General features: G+C 41.3%; 1 protein-coding gene across 5 annotated transcripts in view; it reads right to left on the bottom strand.

Moving 5' to 3' along the window:
* The window catches only part of DEPTOR (DEP domain containing MTOR interacting protein), a 109,385-nt gene that overhangs the window by 35,421 nt on the left and 52,334 nt on the right, over positions 1–21,630 (bottom strand). For all 5 annotated transcript variants that reach the window (XR_007772646.1, XR_007772647.1, XR_007772648.1 and 2 more), the window contains exon 5: positions 18,340–18,518. Coding sequence is in view for 2 of the 5 variants with exons in the window: in XM_050941090.1 (XP_050797047.1) it covers positions 18,340–18,518 (179 nt within the window). In the remaining 3 variants the exon portion in view is untranslated. The remainder of the gene's footprint in view (positions 1–18,339; positions 18,519–21,630) is intronic.

Below are 21,630 nucleotides of genomic sequence, written 5' to 3'. Positions count from 1 at the left end.
AAATTTGTTAGTCTCTAAGGTGCCACAAGTACTCCTGTTCTTCTTGCCCATGACATTCCATAGCTTAATTTGCTTATGATAAGATATCCCTGTGTATCCTACAATAAAAAAGCTTGTTTTGACTAATATACTAAGTAACCATGAGATAAAGGTTACAGACAGAATGGGCCTCGCCCACCCCTGGGTTAACTCATTTTAGACCATGGAGTTATGCCAGGGATGAGTTTGATCTAGTATGTGAATATAACTGGAAAGAACATAGTCAGAATGATGCTATCATCATCTGTTGTAGAAACACAAAAATATATGCTTTGCCATCACAATATTCTCCCCTCTCACACAAAAAGTGTAAGTACAGAATTCTGAGTGCTCATTCAACTGTTACAAAATGTTTCCCAAATTCTGAGTTATACCTATGTTAAAAATATGAATATTGGGGTGCCAGCTCTCAGCCTCAGGAAGAGTAAATACCTGACTCTCGGATATTGTGTTACTTTATAGGTATTCCTCGCCAAATATCAGCGTTAATGCATAATTAAGGAGATTGAAAAACCAAGCTCTTAGAAAGGAAGGAAATTTCAAAAGTTAACAATTAGCGCTCAATTTTAGGTATTTTTAAAAAGTTATTCCTATGAGGCACTGACTATTTTCTGCTCTAAAGTTGCATAATGGTTTCCATCTGAGTCACTCTACTTTAAGACTTCACCTTTAGGGCTGAAATTCTCCATATCTGATCTCTGCCCAAAGGTGACTTTATCTGGAGTGTCTGAGCAAAAATGGCTCCACCAGTTTTGAGCACAAAGAGAATGGGGGATCATGGAATTCTATTTTTTGAACTACCACACAGATGAAAAGGTTGCATTTTTGAAGCTTAGCATGGAAACAGCCTTCTAAAAGGAGCAGTGCATAACCTTGTTCCTGAGGAACCTAGTTTGAACAAGTTACAAGCATTTGAAAATTACATATTGGGGATGTATAGTAGCTTGTCTTTTGCTAAGCCTCTAAAATGTGGACCATGAGAGCTCATCTCAGCAGTCAGCTTACCCATCACATATTTTGCTTAAGTCAGCAGAGAAGGAAGGAAAGAATCCTAAACAATTTTCACAGTCATAGAGAGATGCACAGACTTGCCTAGCATGGACTTTCTTAGGTGTAATTCAGTGGATGAGGTTGTTAATAACCTTAAAACTAACTTAGATGGGCAAGCTATGAAACTAAGGAAAGCCTTACCAATGACTGAGAAGGAAAGATACAGTAAATTGGTGTTTACAAAGTTATTAAAATACATAAGAATTTATCATACAAATCCTAAGTCGGACAATACACCCAGGACTAGAGATAGGGCTGTATGCTGTGCTTCCCTTCTCATCTACACCTGTTTTGCATGGGTGTAACTGCAGTGAATTCAATGGCATTACTCCTGATTTACATCAGTGTAAGTGCAAGGAAATTTAGGTCCCTTAAACCTGACATATCCCACACTTTGAGTTCTTAATACTGGAGCTTTAGCAGTTTTTGAATGGCTCTATCTAGTCATTATTTGCCAAACAGTACAACAGATAAAATGCAATACAAACTGTAACTTCCAATATAATTTTACATACACTTGCTAACACTTACATACAATCTTGTGACCAGCAAAGGCCACAAACAACTCTCAGATTTACAGTGAGAGGGAAGCACAGCAGGAGAACAAATATTATCTTTATCAAATTTCACAAAACTGGAGAGGATTAACAAAATGTGAAAAGTTATTTTAATAAATTAGGTGACTCGTGCTTTAAAACCCAGGTAATTTTCACAACCATCTTTTTCCTGCAATTTCACCCACAATTTCAGTCCCACGTGATTTTTAATGCTGATATCTCAGTCACCACCAAAATGAGGTGATTAATACTTTCTGTCATTTGAAAGCTGTGATCCCCACTGAGACAGATTCACTGGTACACTCCAGCTGCTTTGCACCCTGCAGCCACGAGAAGCAGCCATAAACTCAGCTTAACTACCAGTTAAAACAGGGTTATGGCTATTTTATGTCACCGGTGCAGAGCAAAGGAAACGGAGTGTGCAGGTGAATCTGCTTGCTAGCAGTTTTCAAGTCAACAGCCAGACAGGAAGTAGCAAATGTTAGCAAACTGTATGGGATTTTAAGACCTGATGTCTCATGTCTTTTCACAGCTGGAAACAAATGCTTCACTCCACTCTGAAGATGAGAAACTCCGCTTTCCAGAAGCACACAGAATGCAATTCTAACCCTTTTCCTGATTGGGACAGAGGCCCTGGTTCTACATCATGTTACACTGATGTAAAACAGGAGTAACTCCACTGGTTATGATAGAGACCTGCTGGCATAAAACTGGAGTAAAGGCCACAGATCCTCAGCTGTCATTAGTCCCTCCAAGAAATAATATTTTTGGCAATAATCCAAGACGTAATATTGCAAGTCCCAGACCTCAATGTAATGTCTTCATCTTTGAAACAACAGGACATTGCCCTGAAGTTTACACTCTAAAGAAACAGCAAGTAAAATACAAAACAAATACATGATGAGGGGCAGATCCTAACTGGAATGCCTCGCAGAACAGGTGGTCGTTGGAAATTATCTGAAGGAAGGAAGGGCAGGAGCTTGGTGTACATGAATGGGATGTACCATCCTTCTGTGACTGAACTGCTTTCTAACCTGGCTTTTCCACACCCTCCTATGAAATGTTTTGGATCAACTCTGATTTCTTTTTGATTCTTCACTTTTGCACACTATCCCAAGAAGAACTAATGTTTTTTAAAGCAGACAATAAGGCAACATTATTGTGACAGTTTGTGTCCCTATGCTCATTCTTTTTACAAAACTATAGTGGGATTTTGTAGAACGTATGGCTTGTGAGGTATCATTTAAAAACATAATGTGCTGATCATTATTGTGCTGGTAAAATATGTGTGGCAACGTTGTATGTAAAGTTTTAAAAATCTAGTCTATAACATTAGTGAGACATATACCAAGTTAAAAGAGTGGGTAGAAACCAGTTCCTCAAAGACAAAAGGCAAACTGATGTCTCAGGCCATGGCTACACTAGAGAGTTGCAGCGCTGGTGAGGGGGTTACAGCGCTGCAACTTAGGATGTGGCCACACTTGCAAAGCACAGCCAGCGCTGCAACTCCCTGGTTGCAGCGCTGGCTGTACACCCGGTCGAGCCTCGGGTGTAGCGATTCCAGTGCTGGTGATCCAGCGCTGGTCAGCAAGTGTGGACCCCACCAGCGCTTTTATTGACCTCCGGGGTATAAGGAGGTATCCCAGAATTCCTGTCCACAACAAACCGGAAAAAAGGGAGAGCTCGGAGTTCAGCCAAACTGCTTATTTAAAAAACAAACACAGCTCCTGTTTGCTGAGCGAGCGGAGGCAGGCAGGGGATTTACTTTGGAATGTTCACAGCTGTTTGCTTGAAGAGAGAAACAGCAGGCTCACACGGCAGAGGGGGAGGGGTTGCTTATCTGGTCTGACGGCTATTTAGGAGTGCATAATTTGCATTTAGTGAATGAGAGAGGAGTGGGGGAGGGGAGTCAGAACTTTTAAAATGATTGAAAGTAGGTACTGTGTGTCTTCCAGTCCTTAGAACTTGCAAGGCAGGGAGCTGAGAACAGTGTCAGCTCCAAAAATCCATTCTCTCTGTCTCCTCCACGCTCCCTGTCACATTCCACCCCACCCCCCTCTTTTGAAAAGCACGTTGCAGCCACTTGAATGCTGGGATAGCTGCCCACAATGCACCACTCCCAACAGCGCTGCAAATGCTGCAAATGTGGCCACACTGCAGCGCTGGTAGCTGTCAGTGTGGCCACACTGCAGCGCTGGCCCTACACAGCTGTACGAACACAGCTGTAACTACCAGCGCTGCAGAACTGTAAGTGTAGCCATGGTCCTAGCCAGGTGTCAACAAAACCAAACGGACTATCACCTGATTAAGTGGCCATTCTCTGGCAGGAAAAAGGGGGTGAGTGAGAAATTTACATCTTGGCAAAGAAACTGCTGAAAGTTCCTGTCACACAGACTTTCTGTCTCCTGAACCCCGGCTAGAGATGATTCTCAAGAGGAGGAAAAAGATATAAAAATGGGGAACAGTTTCCCCAACTCATCTCTCCCTTCCTCTCTACTCACAGCATCAACAACACCTGAAAGACAAAGCGATCAACACTGAACTAGGGCAGGGGGTTCTGGCTGAAAGGATTCCAGCCAGTAAGACTGCTAAAGCATGTGGTGAGAGAAACCTTTGCTTTGAATTCATTTAGCTTGTTAAGTTACATATTAGATATATTTTAACTTTTATTTACTTTTAACAAATTATGACTTTTATGCCTCATTACTTGTAATCACTTAAAAATCTATCTTTCTATAGTTAATAAACTTGTTTTCTCTAACCCAGTATGGGTTTGCATTGACATTTTTGAGAAACTTCATTTGGTATAACAAGATTTGTGCATATCATTTTCTATTAATGAAATGATGGACTTTATATGAGCTTGTGTTGTCAGGGCACTGGGCAGTACAAGATGCACATTTCCGGGGGAAAATCTGGAACTGGGAGTCTGCTGGTGTTACCCTGCAATGCAATTCATGAGTGGCTGGCTACAGCACTCATACAGAATAGTGGGGAGTGATTTACATGCTGAAGTCTGTGTGTGAGCAGACCAGGATGGTTGCTCTCACAGCAAAGCAATGTAAGAGGCACCTCAGGTTGGTGAACTGAGGGAACACAGCTGTCCATCAGTACAGATTGTGCCCTGGTTAATGTTATAGTTATAAAATAATGGTGCCCTTCTTGGAGGAGAATACATAGCTTTCTGAGGCTGCCTCTTATTCCTCTGGCCTTTTGCCAGCTCAGTGTCCATGTCTTGGAGACAGAAGACAGAATGAGGGCCAACTTGTTGAAAATGTGTGCACACTTTTGCATGAGGCTCTGGCAGGGTAAGCCTGCATACTTTAAAAACAAAATTAGGGCCTTGCTCTGTTATCACCCAGCTTCATCGGATGCATGCAGTCAAAAATACAGTAGGAAGATATATATACACAAAGAACATGAAAAAATGGGTGTTGCCATCCCAACTCTAACAAGACTAGTCAATTAAGGTGGACTATTATCAGCAGGAGAAAAAAAACTTTTGTAAGAGTTGGTATGGCAACACCCATTTTTTCATGCTCTCTATGAATATCTCTCTCTCTCTCTCCCTACTGTATTTTCCACTGCATGCATCCAATGAAGTGGGTTTTAGCCCACGAAAGCTTATGCCCAAATAAATTTGTTTTTCTATAGCTAATCTAGCATCTGCAAATGTGTTTTAATAATGGTACCTATTCAGATTAGTTTCTTATTACATATTGCTGAATCACATCTGTTTGGAGCTCTCTCAACCTAAGGAGGAGTCAGAATGTTTGCACATATGTTCAATAAGCAGAGAGCCAATTATTGGTCCTTGATTCTCCCTTCTATATAAACATTGTACATGTATCTCTAGCCTTATGAATGTGTATATATTATTTGAACTACAGATAAAACCATCTGTGTACATACTCCAATAGACGTTTAAGTTCTTGCTATGACAAACCAATATGGTATTGTTTCCACATTTGTACTGCAAAGATTTCACTTTCCACGTGCAGAACATGTAGTGTTGAACTGCTTCCGTTTCAGACTGTCTCATATAAACAAGGAGACATCTTCTCAGTGTAAATCTTCACAGCTGTTCCAAATTACACTAGCTGAGGATATGTCCCTGTGTGTGTGTATATATACATACAGGGGCGGCTCTAGGGATTTTGCCGCCCCAAGCATGACAGGCAGGCTGCCTCCGGCGGTTTGCCTGCAGAGGGTCCACCGAAGCCGCGGGACCAGCAGACCCTCCGCAGGCAAGCCGCTGAAGGTAGCCTGCCTGCCACTCTTGCGGCGCCGGCAGAGCGCCCCCTGTGGCTTGCCGCTCCAAGCACGCGCTTGGCGTATTGGGGCCTGGAGCCGCCCCTGTATACACACACACACACACACACACACACACACACACACACACACACACTCCAATTGCAGGTCAGGAAAAAAGTTGTAATGTAATGAAAGAACCACATTTCATGCATCACAGCTATGAAATATGACATTTTTAAGCAGTATAAAAACTTAAGCAATAGGATTCCAAATTACAGGTCTCTGAAGTCCAATGGTAGCTTATCTCCTATTAAGTAATGTATCTTGTACTGTATCAGAGGGGTAGCTGTGTTAGTCTGGATCTGCAAAAAGTGACAGAGTCCTGTGACACCTTATAGACTAACAGAAGTATTGGAGCATAAGCTTTCATGGGTGAATACACACTTCGTCAGACACATGCGTCTGAAGAAGTGGGTATTCACCCATGAAAGTTTATGCTCCAATACTTCTGACTGTATCTTGTACTGATTGTTCACTGCTTCAACACTATACTTCAAGTAGTTTAAAGCATGAAAGCAGGTTAAAGTTTGTAAATGTAGCATCTAGACACATAAAGGGTAACAAGAAAACATTCTATAAATACATTAGAACAGTGGTCCCCAACGCAGTGCCCGCGGGCGCCATGGCGCCCGCAGACGCATCTTAATGCGCCCACGTCCTGGCCCCCAGGAGAGCACCCGCCGAAATGCCGCCGAATTTCAGCGGCATTTCGGCAGGGACGCCTCTCGATGACGACGCTTGTCACCGAGAAATGACGTCATCTTGAGGTATCGCCCTCGAATTTCGGCAGGGATGCCTCTCGCTGATGCCGCTTGCCGTTGACAAGTGACGTCATCGAGAGGTGTCGCTCCCGAATTTGGGCAGCAACACCTCTCAATGATGCCGCTTGTCGATGGCAAGCGGCGTCATCGAGAGGCATCGCCGCTGAAATGCCGCCAAAATTCGGTGGCATTTTGGCGGGTGCTGCACTGCCGCAGTGGTCCTTCGGCTGGTGCCAGCCAGCCAAAAAGGTTGGGGACCACTGCATTAGAAGAAAGAGGAAGACCAAGGACAGAGTAGGCCTCAATGATGGGAGGGAAATAACAACAGAAAATGTGGAAATGGCGGAGGTGCTTAATGACTTCTTTGTTTTGGTTTTCACCAAGGTGGTTGGTGGAGACTGGATGTCTAACATAGTGAATGTCAGCGAAAATGAGGTAAGATTAGAGGCTAAAATAGAGAAAGAACAAGTTAAAAATTTCTTAGACAAGTTAGATGTCTTCAAGTCACCAGGGCCTAATGAAATGCATCCTAGAATACTCAAGGAGCTGACTGGGGAGATAGGTGAGCCATTAACAATTATCTGTGAAAAGTCATGGAAGATGGGAGAGATTCCAGACCACTGGAAAAGGGCAAATATAGTGCCCATCTATAAAAGGGGAAATAAGGACAACCTGGGGCTTTACAGACCAGTGAGCTTAACTTCTGTACCTGGAAAGATAATGGAGCAATAATGGAGCAAATAATTAAACAATCAATTTGCAAACATCTAGAAGATAACAAGGTGATGAGTAACAGTCAGCATGGATTTGTCAGGAACAAATCATGTCAAACCAACCTTATTGCCTTCTTAACAGGGTAACAAGCCTTGTGGATAGGGGTGAAGTGGTAGACATGGTATATCTTGACTTTGGTAAAGCTTTTGATACTGTCTCGCATGATCTTCTCATAAACAAATTAGGAAAATGCAACCTAGATGGAGCTATTACAAGGTGGGTGCAAAACTAGCTGGAAAACCATTCCCAGTGAGTAATTATCAGTGGTTCACGGTCATGCTGGAAGGGCATACAAGTGGGGTCCCGCAGGGTTCAGTTCTGGGACTGGTTCTGTTCAATATCTTCATCAATGATTTAGAGAATGGCATAGAGAGTACACTTATAAAGTTTGTGGACGATACTAAGGTGGGAGGGATTGCACACATACAAAATGGGAAATGGCTGTCTAGGAGAGTACTGCTGAAAGGGATCAGGGTCACAGTGGACCATAAGCTAAATATGAGTCAACAGTGGGACACTGTTGCAAAAAACAAACAAACATCATTCTGGGATGTATTAGCAGGAGTGTTGTAAGTAATACTCAAAAGTAATTCTTCTGCTTTACTCTGCACTAATTAGGCCTCAACTGGAGTATTGTGTCAAGTTCTGGGTGCCACATTTCAGGAAAGATGTGGACAAACTGGAGAAAATCCAGAGAAGAGCAATAAAATGATTAAATGTCTAGAAAACAAGACCTATGAGGGAAGGCTGAAAAAATTGGGTTTGTTTAGTCTGGAAAAGAGAAGACTGAGAGGGGACATCATAACCGTTTTCAAGTACATAAAAGGTTGTTACAAGGAGATGGAAGAAAAAAATTTCATCTTAACCTCTGAGGATAGGACAAGAAGCAATGGGCTTAAATTGCAGCAAGGGCAGTTTAGGTTGGACATTAGGAAAAACTTCCTAACCATCAGGGTGGTTAAGCACTGGAATAAATTGCCTAGGGAGGTTGTGGAATCTCCATCACTGGAGATTTTTAAAGAGGTTAGACAAACACCTGTCAGGAATCGTCTAGATAATATAGTCTTACCACGGGACTGGAGTAGACGACCTCTCGAGGTCCCTTCTAGTCCTATGAATCTATGATCTTTTTCTGAAAGTGTAAGAATGTTTTCAAAGGCAGTGGATTTTATCTAGAATATTACACAACGCCAGCATTACCATGCATTCAGTTCAGTGGTCTGTTCAGTGAATCATTACAGTTTGCCTATGTGCAGATTTAGTCTTTAATAAAGCAAGTTTATAGAACACAGTTATCTGCTTTTCTTTGCTTCTAAATAAAATATGCAAACTATGGAGTTTGTGGGTAGGAGATAGGAGAAGATGAAAAAGGCCTTTTATGTTGCAGCTGTTAAAAATTGAAACTTTTCTCAGAAAAATAGAATGATGAAGATAATTTGGAAACAAGTCTTCCTGCTTTACTTACACAGCCCCACAGATGTGCACAGTGCATCATGAAACAAATACAGACAAATTCACTGCCCACAAGAACAACACTGGAAGGAGTGAGATAACACAGGGAGAGAATGGTAAAGGGGAAGGATGAAACTGAGGATAATAAGATTACATGATCACATGGGGGGCTCTCACTCCTTAACCCCCTTAAGAGTAAAAACTTGAGAAAACTTGAACTGATAGCAGAAAGGTTGTTTTTAAAACCTGATGTAAAGTAAATAAAATGGGCTGTGGATTTAGCCTAAGAAGTTAAATTGGGTGAAATCTGTATTTGAATTCCTCTAGGGACACAGCTAGCATGGAATTTTGTAAAACAAACAACCAAAAAACTTATGGAGAATAGTCTCCTATGGACATCACCTTTAATTTGGTCATATTTATACTAAAATCAGATATAGTGTGTGTGGAGGTCTCTAAGGCTTCTTTGGGTGCTGAATGGAGGTTTGCGTCACTGAGATAAAGCAGGCCATCACCTATAAAGAGTGATTTTATGATCTTTAGCATAGACGCTGATGGCCTGAGTACCTGGAGAATTTCTGATAGCTATTGCAAGAGATTCAAGGATTAAAACAAACAGAAGAGACGATAAAGCACGTTCTTGTGTCACTCTTCAAGGGAGAAAGTCTCTGGTTAGGAGCCATTCCAATGAAGGAAAGCACACAGTGAATTACTAACAGAGATTATAAATTGAAGAATGAACTTATCTCCAGTATCCACAAATCATAGTCCAAAAGAGAGAATGGCAATTAAGGAAGCTGTACATGTCAATGCCATGTTTCACTCAAAAAATAAGAAACAATAGTTAAAAACAGGCAATTGGAGAAATATATTAATGCAACACATACACTATAATAAATGAAAGATGCTTCTGGACAGCTTAGCCCCTTTTGCAAGCAGTAAAAGACAATCAGATCATAAGAGTTTTTTTTAAATTTTCTTCTACTTTCAGGTCTGTACAAGATCAGGTTTATTGGTGAATACATAAAAAAGCATTATATCTTGCTGCTTAATATTGCATTCCTTTGCTTAGAGAGTTTCTTGTTACACAGTGCTATACCTCTACCCCAATATAACGCAGTCCTCAGGAGCCAAAAAACCTTACCATGTTATATTGAACTTGCTTTGATCCACCGGAGCACACAGGCCCCCAGAGCGCTGTTTTACCATGTTTTACTGCGTTATATCCAAATCTGTGTTACTGTTATATCGGGGTAGAGGTGTACTATATTTCGGCTTGCAGAAGGTGGTGATGTAAAAGCTGATGCAGAAGTCAATAGTTATTGTACAAGTCACTGTGAACGTTGTCTTCATCCACGAGAACAGTGGATGATTAGTTGACAATAGACAAAATCTTGAGAGGTGCTGAGCTCCCCCATCGAGCTCTCCCATCTGCTATAAGTTAGTAGGATCTGCATGTGCTCAGCGCCTCTCAAGATTGGGCCCAGTGCAATCAACCAGAATACATTTTTTAAAATGTATTCAGATTTAAATAATAACTTTATAATACTACAACAAAACCCTTATTCAAACAGGAACTCTGCTAGCCAGCTACCTTCAAAAGAGCTTCTTTCCATTCCTGCATCTTTCAGGGAAGCAAATGCTGAGTCCTCTCCAAAAACCCTATCAAACAGATGTATTAGTGCTGATGGAAAGTATCAGGTGGAGAACTCTGGATTCTGAAGACTTGTTTATCACCACAACAGGTAGAGCACAGTCATTAAGAATGCAAGATTCTTCAAAACACACCACCTCCAAGCATCATCTCTGTTCTACACTGTCTACCTCTGCCACTGTCTACCACTGCCATAGGGGATAGTTCAATGACAAATGAGACAGAACAGAGATACCAATTAGTGCCAATTGTGAGGTGAACATTTTCCCAGCAGGAACTGGGCTAAAGTCATTGACTGTTTCATCATGGCCCCCAATCATCCTTCAGATGCTAATGTATGGCTATTACTGACCAGGTCCAAAGTCAAACTGATAATCTAAATGAGAAAAGGGACTAGTAATGGAAGACAGAATCTAAGCCATCCATTTCCTTACTCTTGTTTCTAAACTATGTCTTAGTTCTACAAAAGAGTTGGGAGAAGACTTCTAACTTCATATCATAGAATAGCAGGGTTGGAAGGGACCTCAGGAGGTCATCTAGTCCAACCCCCTACTCAAAGCAGGACTAATCCCCAAACAGATTTTTGCCCTAGATCCCTAAATGGCCCCCTCAAGGGCTGAGCTCATAACCTATGGTTTAGCAGGCCAACATTCAAGCCACTAAGCTATCCCTTCCTTCCTTCCAACCCCATGCTAGCTTCTTTATTGATTTGGAAGAGATTGCAAACATCGTATTAATGAAACTCACAGAAGATAATAACTTGAGAGGAGTTAACACCAGTCATGACAAAGGACTAATACAAAGGGAAATGGGGAGACAAAAAGCATGGGGAGAAAACAACAAATGAAATTTAATCTGGAAAAAGGCAGTGAAATAACATCATAAATATAACATAGTAACATGAAAGGGTATTCTGGGCCCTGTTCTGCACTGCCTGTAATGGTTGACACCTGATTTGGTAGCATTTTATATCTACTTTGCACTTCAGTCCATGACTACACAAGGTGCAGGGCACAAGACAATCAGACCCAGTGAATCTAGGAGAAAATAATCCAAAATACATGCATGCAAATGTAAGCAGCAGCCTGGGAAGCAGGAATACTGAAAGAGATGAGTAATCTGGCATAGAAACAAGAGATTGAATGTTGCTTCCTAGGTGCTACATTTCTCGTAAGTTGGAACTGGATACAAGCACAAGCTGTACTGCATATACATTGACGTAAAATCAATGTGTGTTTTAATTTGGTGAGAATTTTTAAAGCATTTAAAAATATACTATTTTAAGACACTGCCACAGAGCATATGCAAGTACTGCCTGGCAAACACAAGTGGTGTCATAGGAAAGGACTTCCCTCTCCCAATATGAACCAGATCTAAAAGGGAAAGCACTTAACAGCTTGAGATCCCTTGATCTTGATCTGATCCCAAACCTTCAACTTGACTGACTGCAAGCCTGCAGGTATACATACAGTCCCGCAACTCCATATCCATGGGGCTCTGGATGAAAGAGAAGGAACACTCATATGCCAATCTTTGCAGAATCAACCACATTTAGTCTCTTCACCTAACCATGCAGCATTAATTTATATTACAAGGGCCAGACAAACTGCTAATATGCTGACCTTGAAATTAGCAAATTAAGGGCCAAATCCTGCTCCAGCAAGTCTTGTACAGGAAGCAGGAATGCTGCCTAGTACATTGGTCCTATGGTCCAGGGATCCTGACAGGATTGCAGGAGGAATGAGCCATGAGGCTCACACTGCTGTACCTTTGTAATGGAGTAGGTCACGTGTCAAGCTAGTGTGTGCTACAAGCAGTCTTTTGGGGGACTGGCCACATCCCTCAGCAGAAAAACCATGCCATGATGTGCCAACTGATGTTGTAGCCCCTCCCTCTCCTTAGAGATCTCTTGAGCAGAGGTTCCCAAACTGTAGGCCATGGTCCAAAGGTGGGCCATGACCCAGTTCCAGGTGGTCCGCCATCATGGGTGGAGTTTTGGCAGAGCTGGGTAATGGCCGCCGCACCCTCCAGCCTCAGGTAGGTGTAGTCCTCGGTGCTGGGAATCACTGGGTGCTGGAGGTCACAGTGACTGAGTAGGATGGGATGGCCCAGCCCGGCGCACACACAGCCACAAGGAGTGGAGCTGTCCCACTGTGTCAACTAGGGACTGAGCACACAGCCTGGCCCTGCAGCAGCAGCAGCACCCCCTCGGACACAGCCCCTCCCGACACCCTGAGTTTCACCCCTGGCTGCACCCTGAGCTACCCCACTCTCAGCACACAGCCCCTAACTACACCCTGCCTGCACCCTGAGCTACCCTCCTCTTTGCACAGAGCCCCTAGATACTGCTGCCTGCACCCTGAGCTGGCTGAAAGGCTGAAAATTGTAGACGAGATCAGGCTGAGCCTCACTAACATATATCCCCAGCTGGAAAAACTGAACAAGGAGAAGCAGGCACATCCATCCCATTAAAAAGACTCCTGGTCTAGAAGTTATTTTATATTTTATTTACAATATTTGATTTTTTTTCTAATTAGTAGAGACTAGGGTTGGGTTTACTTAGCAGAGAAATTCAAATTTTACACTAAAAAAAAATTGAAGACACAATTGTCATAGTATAATTCCCAAATCTGGACCTTAGCATCCAGGATATGGGTACTAGCATAAAGTCCTCTAAGCTTAATTACCAGTTTAGATTCTGTAGCGCTGCCACGAATTAGGAATTTTTAGGGCCTGATATCCTCTGATCCCACCAAAACCTTCCCAGGGGACCCCAAGACCCAGATTCCTTGAGTCTCACAACAAAGGGAAATAAACCATTCCCTCCCACCTCTTTACCTCCTCCCAGATCTTTCCTGCCTGGGTACACTAGGAGATACTGTGAATCAATTCCTTGAAACACAACACAGAGAGATCAAGTTTCTCTCTCCCCCTCACCCAGAGGCAATACAAATTTACCTTTCCCTCCTTGCTTCCCACCAATTCCCTGGTATATACAGACTCAATTTCTTTGAGCCTTAATTAGGAGAGAAAAATCAACAGGTCTTAAAAGTAAAACTTTTAATAAAAAAGAAAGAAAAAAAAGTAAAAGGTTTATCTCTGCACTTTAGATGGTAAACAGTTACAGGGTCTTTCAACTTATAAACAATAGAAAGAAACTTTCTCCAGCAGAAACACAATTTAAGCTACTTCCAGCAAGTACACATATGCAAATAAGAAAACAAATTAAAAGACTATAACTGCCTTTTTTCTTACTCACAATTCTGAATAGAAAAGAGACTGTAGCAGGGAGATTGGCAGAAACCTGGTTGCACCTCTAGTCCTGTCCCGGACCCAGAGAGAACAAAGCCAAACCCAAAACCCACAAACAAAGGCTTCCCTCCACGAGATTTGAAAGTATCTTGTCTCCTGATTGGTCCTCTGGTCAGGTGTTTGCAGGTCACTGTTTGTTAACCCTTTATAGGTGAAAGAGACATTAACCCTTAGTTTATATTTTATTTACAATATTTGATTTTTTTTCTAATTAGTAGAGACTAGGGTTGGGTTTACTTAGCAGAGAAATTCAAATTTTACACTAAAAAAAAATTGAAGACACAATATAATGTTCAAAGTTGGACAACTATTTTGTTTTAAAATCACATAATAACACAGTGTGTTTTTTAAACAATTTTGTTAACAATATGTTGCTTACTGTTCGGTTTTATACAAAATTGTGTTTTGCCTCTTTGAACACCTCATTTTGCTCTCAACATTTTTTTAAAGTGTAGTTTTACTACAACTGTTTGGTTACAAAGATCATGAAGCATTTCTTTGAGTGCCTACTGCTAGGAATTTATTTCATTATAATTGTTGACATTAAAATGAAAAGGAAATGTACATTGTTTATTTACAGTGTTATAGTTTATATGAATGTAATAATTAAAATTAATAATTTTCCTTGAGAAGTGTTAATAGTGGGCTGCAGTGGCTATTGCACTTGCATGGGGAAAAAGGTTTGTAAACCCCTGGATTAGAGCAGCCTGGGGATTGCTCTAACCGACTGCAGAACTTGGCAAATGGAGAACTGCAACTAGCTCCCTCACTCCCCCTCTCTCCCCTCTGCCCCCCACTGCATTGTGTGAATTTTAGTCACAGCAGATACTCTGTCCCAGTGCTTCCAAACTCTAGATAAAATATGACAGATCCCCTGTGTGTAAAAAAAAACTCCTTTGTCTGAACGTTACAGCATTCAATGTGTCTACATGTCTTAAGAACCGGAATTTTATACAGCTGCAAAATTTGTCCTGTGCTCTTTTAGTTTTATGTATGCACAGACATGCTTCTCATTCCTTTATAGAATCTTTGCTCCAATCATCTGATGAATTTAATCAGTGGTTGCAAAGGCAGACTAAATACAGGTCATTGTAAGTGGCAACTCAAGCTTTAAGAGATGTACAGGATATGCTGCCCTAGTACACAAAGAGACAAATTTTCAGGCTATGACCTCTATTAGGGCATGCAATTTTTGTGAATCATGATTTGCATACACAAAGTAGTAGAATACTCATACAAAACCACATTTGCTTGTACAAATCCTGTAGACGTCAACAAGGCCATTTACAAATTCAGTCATAGCGTGTGTAAAGTTGTATATGCACAAAGGGAGGTCAGACCGAGGTCCTTTTGAAAATATACCCCAAGTTGTCTATCAACTGGCTATAGTACAACACTTCTGAAGTCAAAACATTTCACCTTTCTACAGCATTTGCATAATTCCTTTTAAACATCTAGTTTTCCTTTTTTAAATTAAGCATAGCTAATAGCTTCTTGTGTGAAATCTGGGTTGAGGATGACTGAATAAAATGAAGACAAATATGACAGGACATTGTGCTCAGCACATAAGAAGAGACAAATACTGCCTCAGCTGCAAAATATTTTTCTGAAGTCAGTGAAATGAGAACAGGTATCAATAACTAAATTGGCACTATTTAGTTACAGATGGAAATTATCTTTATACAGACTAGTTCTATCATACTTATGATTGCAGAAGTAATATAATAAAAAAGTGTATTTTATTCTGCTTCAGGCATATTCAACAATATTGTTCGCTAGAGATCACCTTTAGAGAAAGAAGGAATTTCATTCTCCATTCCTATTCAGTCCATGTCCTTGCTGCTTGTACTGCCAACAAGGATGTCAATTAGTGTCAAGTGAAACTTTATAGATCATGACAAAGAAAGCATGAGGAACATAGTTTGGTAATGAACTCACTATGCTGGCAGTGGGGGAAAATACTGTTTTTATTGGTAAATGGAATGCATCTGACCTAGAATACAGTAAGGGGGGACAAACAGAATACACATACCCACTGTTACAGTTCGAGTCTAAAATTGTGTAAAGAAAACCTCTCAAGCCTAGCTCAGCTATTTAAGGAAAACTAAACTGCAATGACTTAGTAAGTCTATAGATATATCCATTTGCTACAGCTCAATCTGTAATCTTTCATGTTAAATCTTTCTCCAAATAATTTCTAACCCTATCCAAACAAACAGATTTAGTGAAACCTGTATGTCAGAATACCCTTATAAAACAAACTTATGTTTTAAAAGTCTGCCCAAAGTATTCCCAAATATAGTGCTAAGTTCCAAGGCCCTGGTTCAGTTTTTATTCCATCTTTATGCAAGCAAAATCTCTACGATGCTAATGGAATTTACCTTTGTCAAATAAAGGTGAATAAGGATCTCAGTGTTTAAGTTACATTGGGTACAATTCTGTTCTAGTTTATGAGATGACCACTCATGTTCAGCCATTGATTTTCATTGCCCTTGAGTGATCACTTAAAGGTTCATGGGTTTCAAAACTGAATCAACTACCCTAATTCCAGGTTAGATTGTGCTCTTGGCACCCTTTAGCTTATTGGAGCTAAAGTGTAAGAATAGGAACAGAACAGAGTAGACTAGATGGATGTGGAGGAACTCACTGTATCCAGAATCAACTAGGAGAAATCCTGGTTGACTAGGCTTACCCAGGCAGTGTACACCAGCAGGCCCAGCAAACTACCCCTTTTCCATACTGGCTGGTGTGGGAAAAGGAAACACCTTCACATCACCTCTCCCCCTTTACAACTAACCAGTGCCTCAGGGACACTCAGTGGAAGCAGGACCTGCACCTTCCTTCCAGCCATATGGTGAGCAATCCCTTGCAAGGGTGCAAGAGAGGATCTTTGTGCATCCACCCAGAGCTGATGAGGGCGACCCTTGGTTATTCTTCGGATTCTGTTAATGAGAACAATGCTTGCTTTGCAATAAATCTATCACATCCTGATTTTCTTTCCTCTGAACACATTTCAACAGTGAATCAGACTTTTTTTAAACCAGTTGGCCCTGTATCTACATATAGAAAAAGCTTGGGGTAAAAATACAAATGAAATAATTGCTGCTATGGAGGGGGGTGGAGGGGGTGAACATTTTCACTTTGTACTAAGTCCTCAGCAGTTGGCACTCTATAAAGCATACATTAGCAACAAGAGTAATTATAGAATGTGAAGCTGCTTCTTGTAAACATTCAGAAGTAGCTGCTGTTATTACAAGGTAAAGACAAATTTCACATTTGACTAAAGTCACAGAGAAACCGTAGAAGTACTTTATAACACCTAGCCTTTTTTGCAGCTTCCTTCCTTGAGAATACAGGTATTGTCATAGAACAACAGAAAGACAATCCATCTAATCTGGTACTCTGCTTCATGCAGTTACCTGTTATTGTTAAATCTGTACTGTATTCTAATCTATATAGGTCTTATGCCGTGCTCATCATTGTAGCATCTGAGCGCCTTCCAGTAGCGCATTAAGCAATATGACTAACACATGTCACGAGTCTGTTCTCTCATCCCCTCTCCAGGGGGAGAAGTACATACCGTGAAGTGGTCTAGATTTATTTTTTTAATATTTACACACACACACACACACACACACACACACATTGGTATATGTTTATGTTAGAGAAAGTAAGGTCAAAGAGATTCACCTTGCAGTTAGAGCAAAAGGTGGTGAGGTTTGCGAGGGTCCTTAGTTCCTGGGGGAGTTCATGCCCTCAAGAAAGCTCTGTCACGTGCACAAGTGAGATTTACCCTTATTGTAGCAAGTTATGTTGTGCCAGTAGCACCAAGGGGCCCCATTGTGCTGAGCACTGAACAGATACTAAAACCCTCTTTCAAAGACCTTACAGTGCAGGACTAACTGTAATAATGTTTCAGGTGAAAGTGATTTCCCCATCCTTTTCCAAACATATCTAGCCAAATGTGCAATACGATAGGGATGGGGACATTCTTCTCTGATATCAGATTATGATCTGCTCATGTCCTGAAGCATGAGGATTTATAAAGCTTGTAATTTTTATTCTAGCTAGTGTAACTCTCCTTATTTATGGCTCTAATCCTTTGACTTTTACTAAGCTATTTACCTCAATTATATCCTAGGGCAATGACTTCCACTGTTTAATTATCCACCACCAAAAAAAAGGTTGCCTTTTATTCATTGCTTATTTGTCACTAGCAACTCAAACCCAAATTCTAGTGGTTTTGAGTGCTTTTGAAAATTTCACCCTTTCTTAAAAATAATTATACAGCCATCATTTAGATCGGAGTTAGAATTGGAAATGTTTTAGGACCAAACAGCATGATCTGCAACCTTTTTACATGATCCTGCATGGAAAAAGTGTTGTAAAAAGTGTAGCTTTTGTTACCAGGCATTAAATTCCTCACCGTGCTGTATAATTCCATGCTCTAACAGCCTACGGCCAAGTTGTTCTGCCTCAGTCCTTGTTGTGACTTCTCCTTCCTGGATCAGCCACTCAATCAACTCAGATGCCATGACGGTCCGTTCATACTTGACTCCCTCCTCTTCCCTGGCTTGTAAAAGTGTGTTCTCAGAATTCATCAGCCTGCCATGGAAGGAAAAAAAAATATATATATGGGGAAAGCAGTTCTTCAGAAAGCAATTCCTGATCCATTTTTAGTAGTCATTAACACTAAGCAAACAGATGCAACTTTTTATTATCCGACACAGTTCTTAATTATAAACAGTTCTTAATTATAAATTGGCATGTGGAAAGCTAAAAACCAACAAAAACATGGTCAGGCTAATCATGTAAAACTAGGCATTGCAAGTCAGAAAGCCACAGGGGCTATTAACAGATGTCTAAGGAGTCTTGAAACAGATATTGTAAAATAAACTTACAAAAAAATAACTGTCCCAGTGTTTTGGATACACATTTATAAAACTGAAAACGCTTTTCCTTAGCAATACTTGCCTTTGCTATTTGAGTAACCTGTCATCTTATGAAGTTGAACTAAGCACAGCTGTCTTTCTGTTAGGTCCTCCATTGTTTATTGGCATCATTGAGAACATTCAAGGCACTGGTGTACTAGGGTATATTAGTCACCTTGTGTTCTCTCTGTGAGCCAGCTACTTTGCTTGAAAGATATCAAACTTTGTTGTTCCTCTATTTTTAAATTGCTTGCTATTTGTTATTATTTAAAGCACAGTAGTGCCATGAGGCCCCAGACCATGACTGTGCTGGACGCTATACAAATACACATTGAAAAGCTTATAGTCTAAACAGTATTGGTTACAAAGTGGTGAGGATTTTGTAACAAAACAAAAGGATGGTAATCAGAATCCAGAAAATGTTCCCCACACAAGGAGGATCATTTTAAATGGAGGCCAATTTATTTTGATATCAAAAGGTGTACCCAAAGATTCAGAGGAAAGCATCTCCGATGCAGTGTTTTCCCTAACTTGAACACAATCAAGTTAATTCCATTTTCGTGATTGCCTCACCCTACAGGAAATGTTTTCTATTTTATATTACTAAAAAGTTACAGTCCAGACCTATTTGTAAATGAACTTGTGACCGGTAAGAATGAATTTCAGCACTGTGTAAAATGCCATACAGAGTGCACTGGAAACATCAACAACTTTGTTTATTAACTAAAGTGAAATGAAAAAAGTGGCTGATCAAAGGTTAACTTCATCATTCCATCACGGTGCCTCAGTGGTTCACCTGAAAGTACTGGACTATTCAGCACTTGGTCTTTTAAGGGATGTCCACACTGCAATAAAGACCAGCATAGCTGCAGAGGGCTTGGGTCAGCTGATTTGGACTCTCGGAGCTCAGGCTATGGGGTTAAAAACTGCAGCACTCAGGGTTGGGCTGGAGCCCAGGTCTGAAACACCGCAATAGAAGATCTCAGAAACCGAACCCAAAAGTCTACATGGCAAAAATGTCTATATGACTTGGTACTGCGGGTTATTTTACTGCAGTGTAGACCCCAGGCACCCTTTAAAAACAATCCCTATACCTTTTGGTACAACTGTATAGTAAGTTGGGAAGGAAGGATACCCCAGTGGTTAGGGTGTAACCTTGGTATTGGATTCAGTTCCCTGCTCTCCCACAGACTTCCTGTGAATTTGGGCAAGTCACTTAGGCCCAGATTCTCAAAGGTAAGCACCTAACTTCCATTGAAATGAATGGGAGTTAAGCACCCCTTTGAGGTCCCATCGTCTCTCTGTGCCTCAGGTTCCCTTACGTAACAAGAGGATAATAGCACTTCATTCATCCTTAGCTCTATTTATGAGATCTGCATTGCAGGATGGTCTGCCTGATAACTACATGATCTTTAAGGGGACTTGTGTCCTGATTTTCGAGGGCCAAGCTAAGCGTGTGCAAAATTGCTCAGGATCAGCATAACAATCCTCCCAAATCATTCTACAACCAGCCAAATGGAGATGTTACAACACAAATATCCTGGAAACTCTTACACTTTTTGCCCTTCTGGTCACAAATCAGAATTAATTTCATTCCTAGCTAATCTGAAGGGGCACAACTATACATTAGATATATATATATATTGATGTTACTGATTTTATATTCCCTTCAAATAACTAGGTCTAGATTGGTAAACAAGCTTAGCTCTGATATCATATGGAAGATATCAGTATGGCGTACAATAACACTCAGCAGCGGTGAAAGCTTCCTAAAAGTGTGGAGCGGGCACCAGTGCCTGAGTAGTGACCCTGCTCCCGCCCCCTCCCTCGCTGCTCCTTCTCCCCAAGCCTCCCCTCCCCACTCACTCCTCTCCACCCTGTCCCACCCATCGCTCACCCTTATGGCCAGTAAAAGTGATGGGGCCAGGGCCCTCGGCCCCCCTTCATTCCGGCATCCCTGATAACACTTGTGTTGGAAGGACACTAGATATATTACATCACCTCATCTGGGGAGATGTTTAGAATTAATTAATGGGGGCATCAGAAAGTGATGGCATAGGAAGATAAGGAGAAGGCTCATTTAAAAACAACAATGGTTTAAGCAGTTGGTCAGATAGACCCTGATGATACTATTTCAAGTCCAAAGGATTTATCCTACTGTCTTGAATGGGAGTTAGCTGGAACACTTAATCTATTGTCCAGACAACCTGTCAGCAAAGCTATAGGTTAAGACCAGTGTCAAACTACATGGTCACAGTTGTTAACCGATGGCAGACAAAGTGAACTGTTATACATTTTCTTGTGCCCCTTCCAAACCTTTTGAGCTGAGTAAGAATTGACACAAGAAAACTTAGCTGAATTCAGGGACAAACCCAAAAGCAGGTGTGACATTCCAGGGTGCAAGCCATACCAGTGAGGGGCAGTGTCATCACCGGCCTTGTAAGCTGGCATGCCCTGCAATGCCTTGCTGCTGGAGCTCCCAACCTGGATGGCTCACAAACAGCTACCAGCATGCAGGTGCTACTCAGTGACTATGTGTAACTGCAGCCTGCCAGTCACACTTGACTTACCCTCTGGCTTTTACCAGCCTTGGTTACTTCTGAAGGGTGACCTCAATATGCTCCCAGTCCTGGATTTTCCCCAAGCAATGTATGTTCTGTACTGTCCAGCCCTGTCTTGGATAGCCAGACATATTAGGTCCATTGTCCCTTTAAGGGAGCAATACATAACAACTTGCCACCTTAAATGGAGTTACCCAGACAATTGAATTTAAATGCACAAGATCT

This window comes from Gopherus flavomarginatus, chromosome 2 (genome assembly GCF_025201925.1).
Source record: "Gopherus flavomarginatus isolate rGopFla2 chromosome 2, rGopFla2.mat.asm, whole genome shotgun sequence".
Lineage (NCBI taxonomy): Eukaryota > Metazoa > Chordata > Testudines > Testudinidae > Gopherus > Gopherus flavomarginatus.
This window is presented reverse-complemented; position numbering and strand designations above follow the sequence as displayed.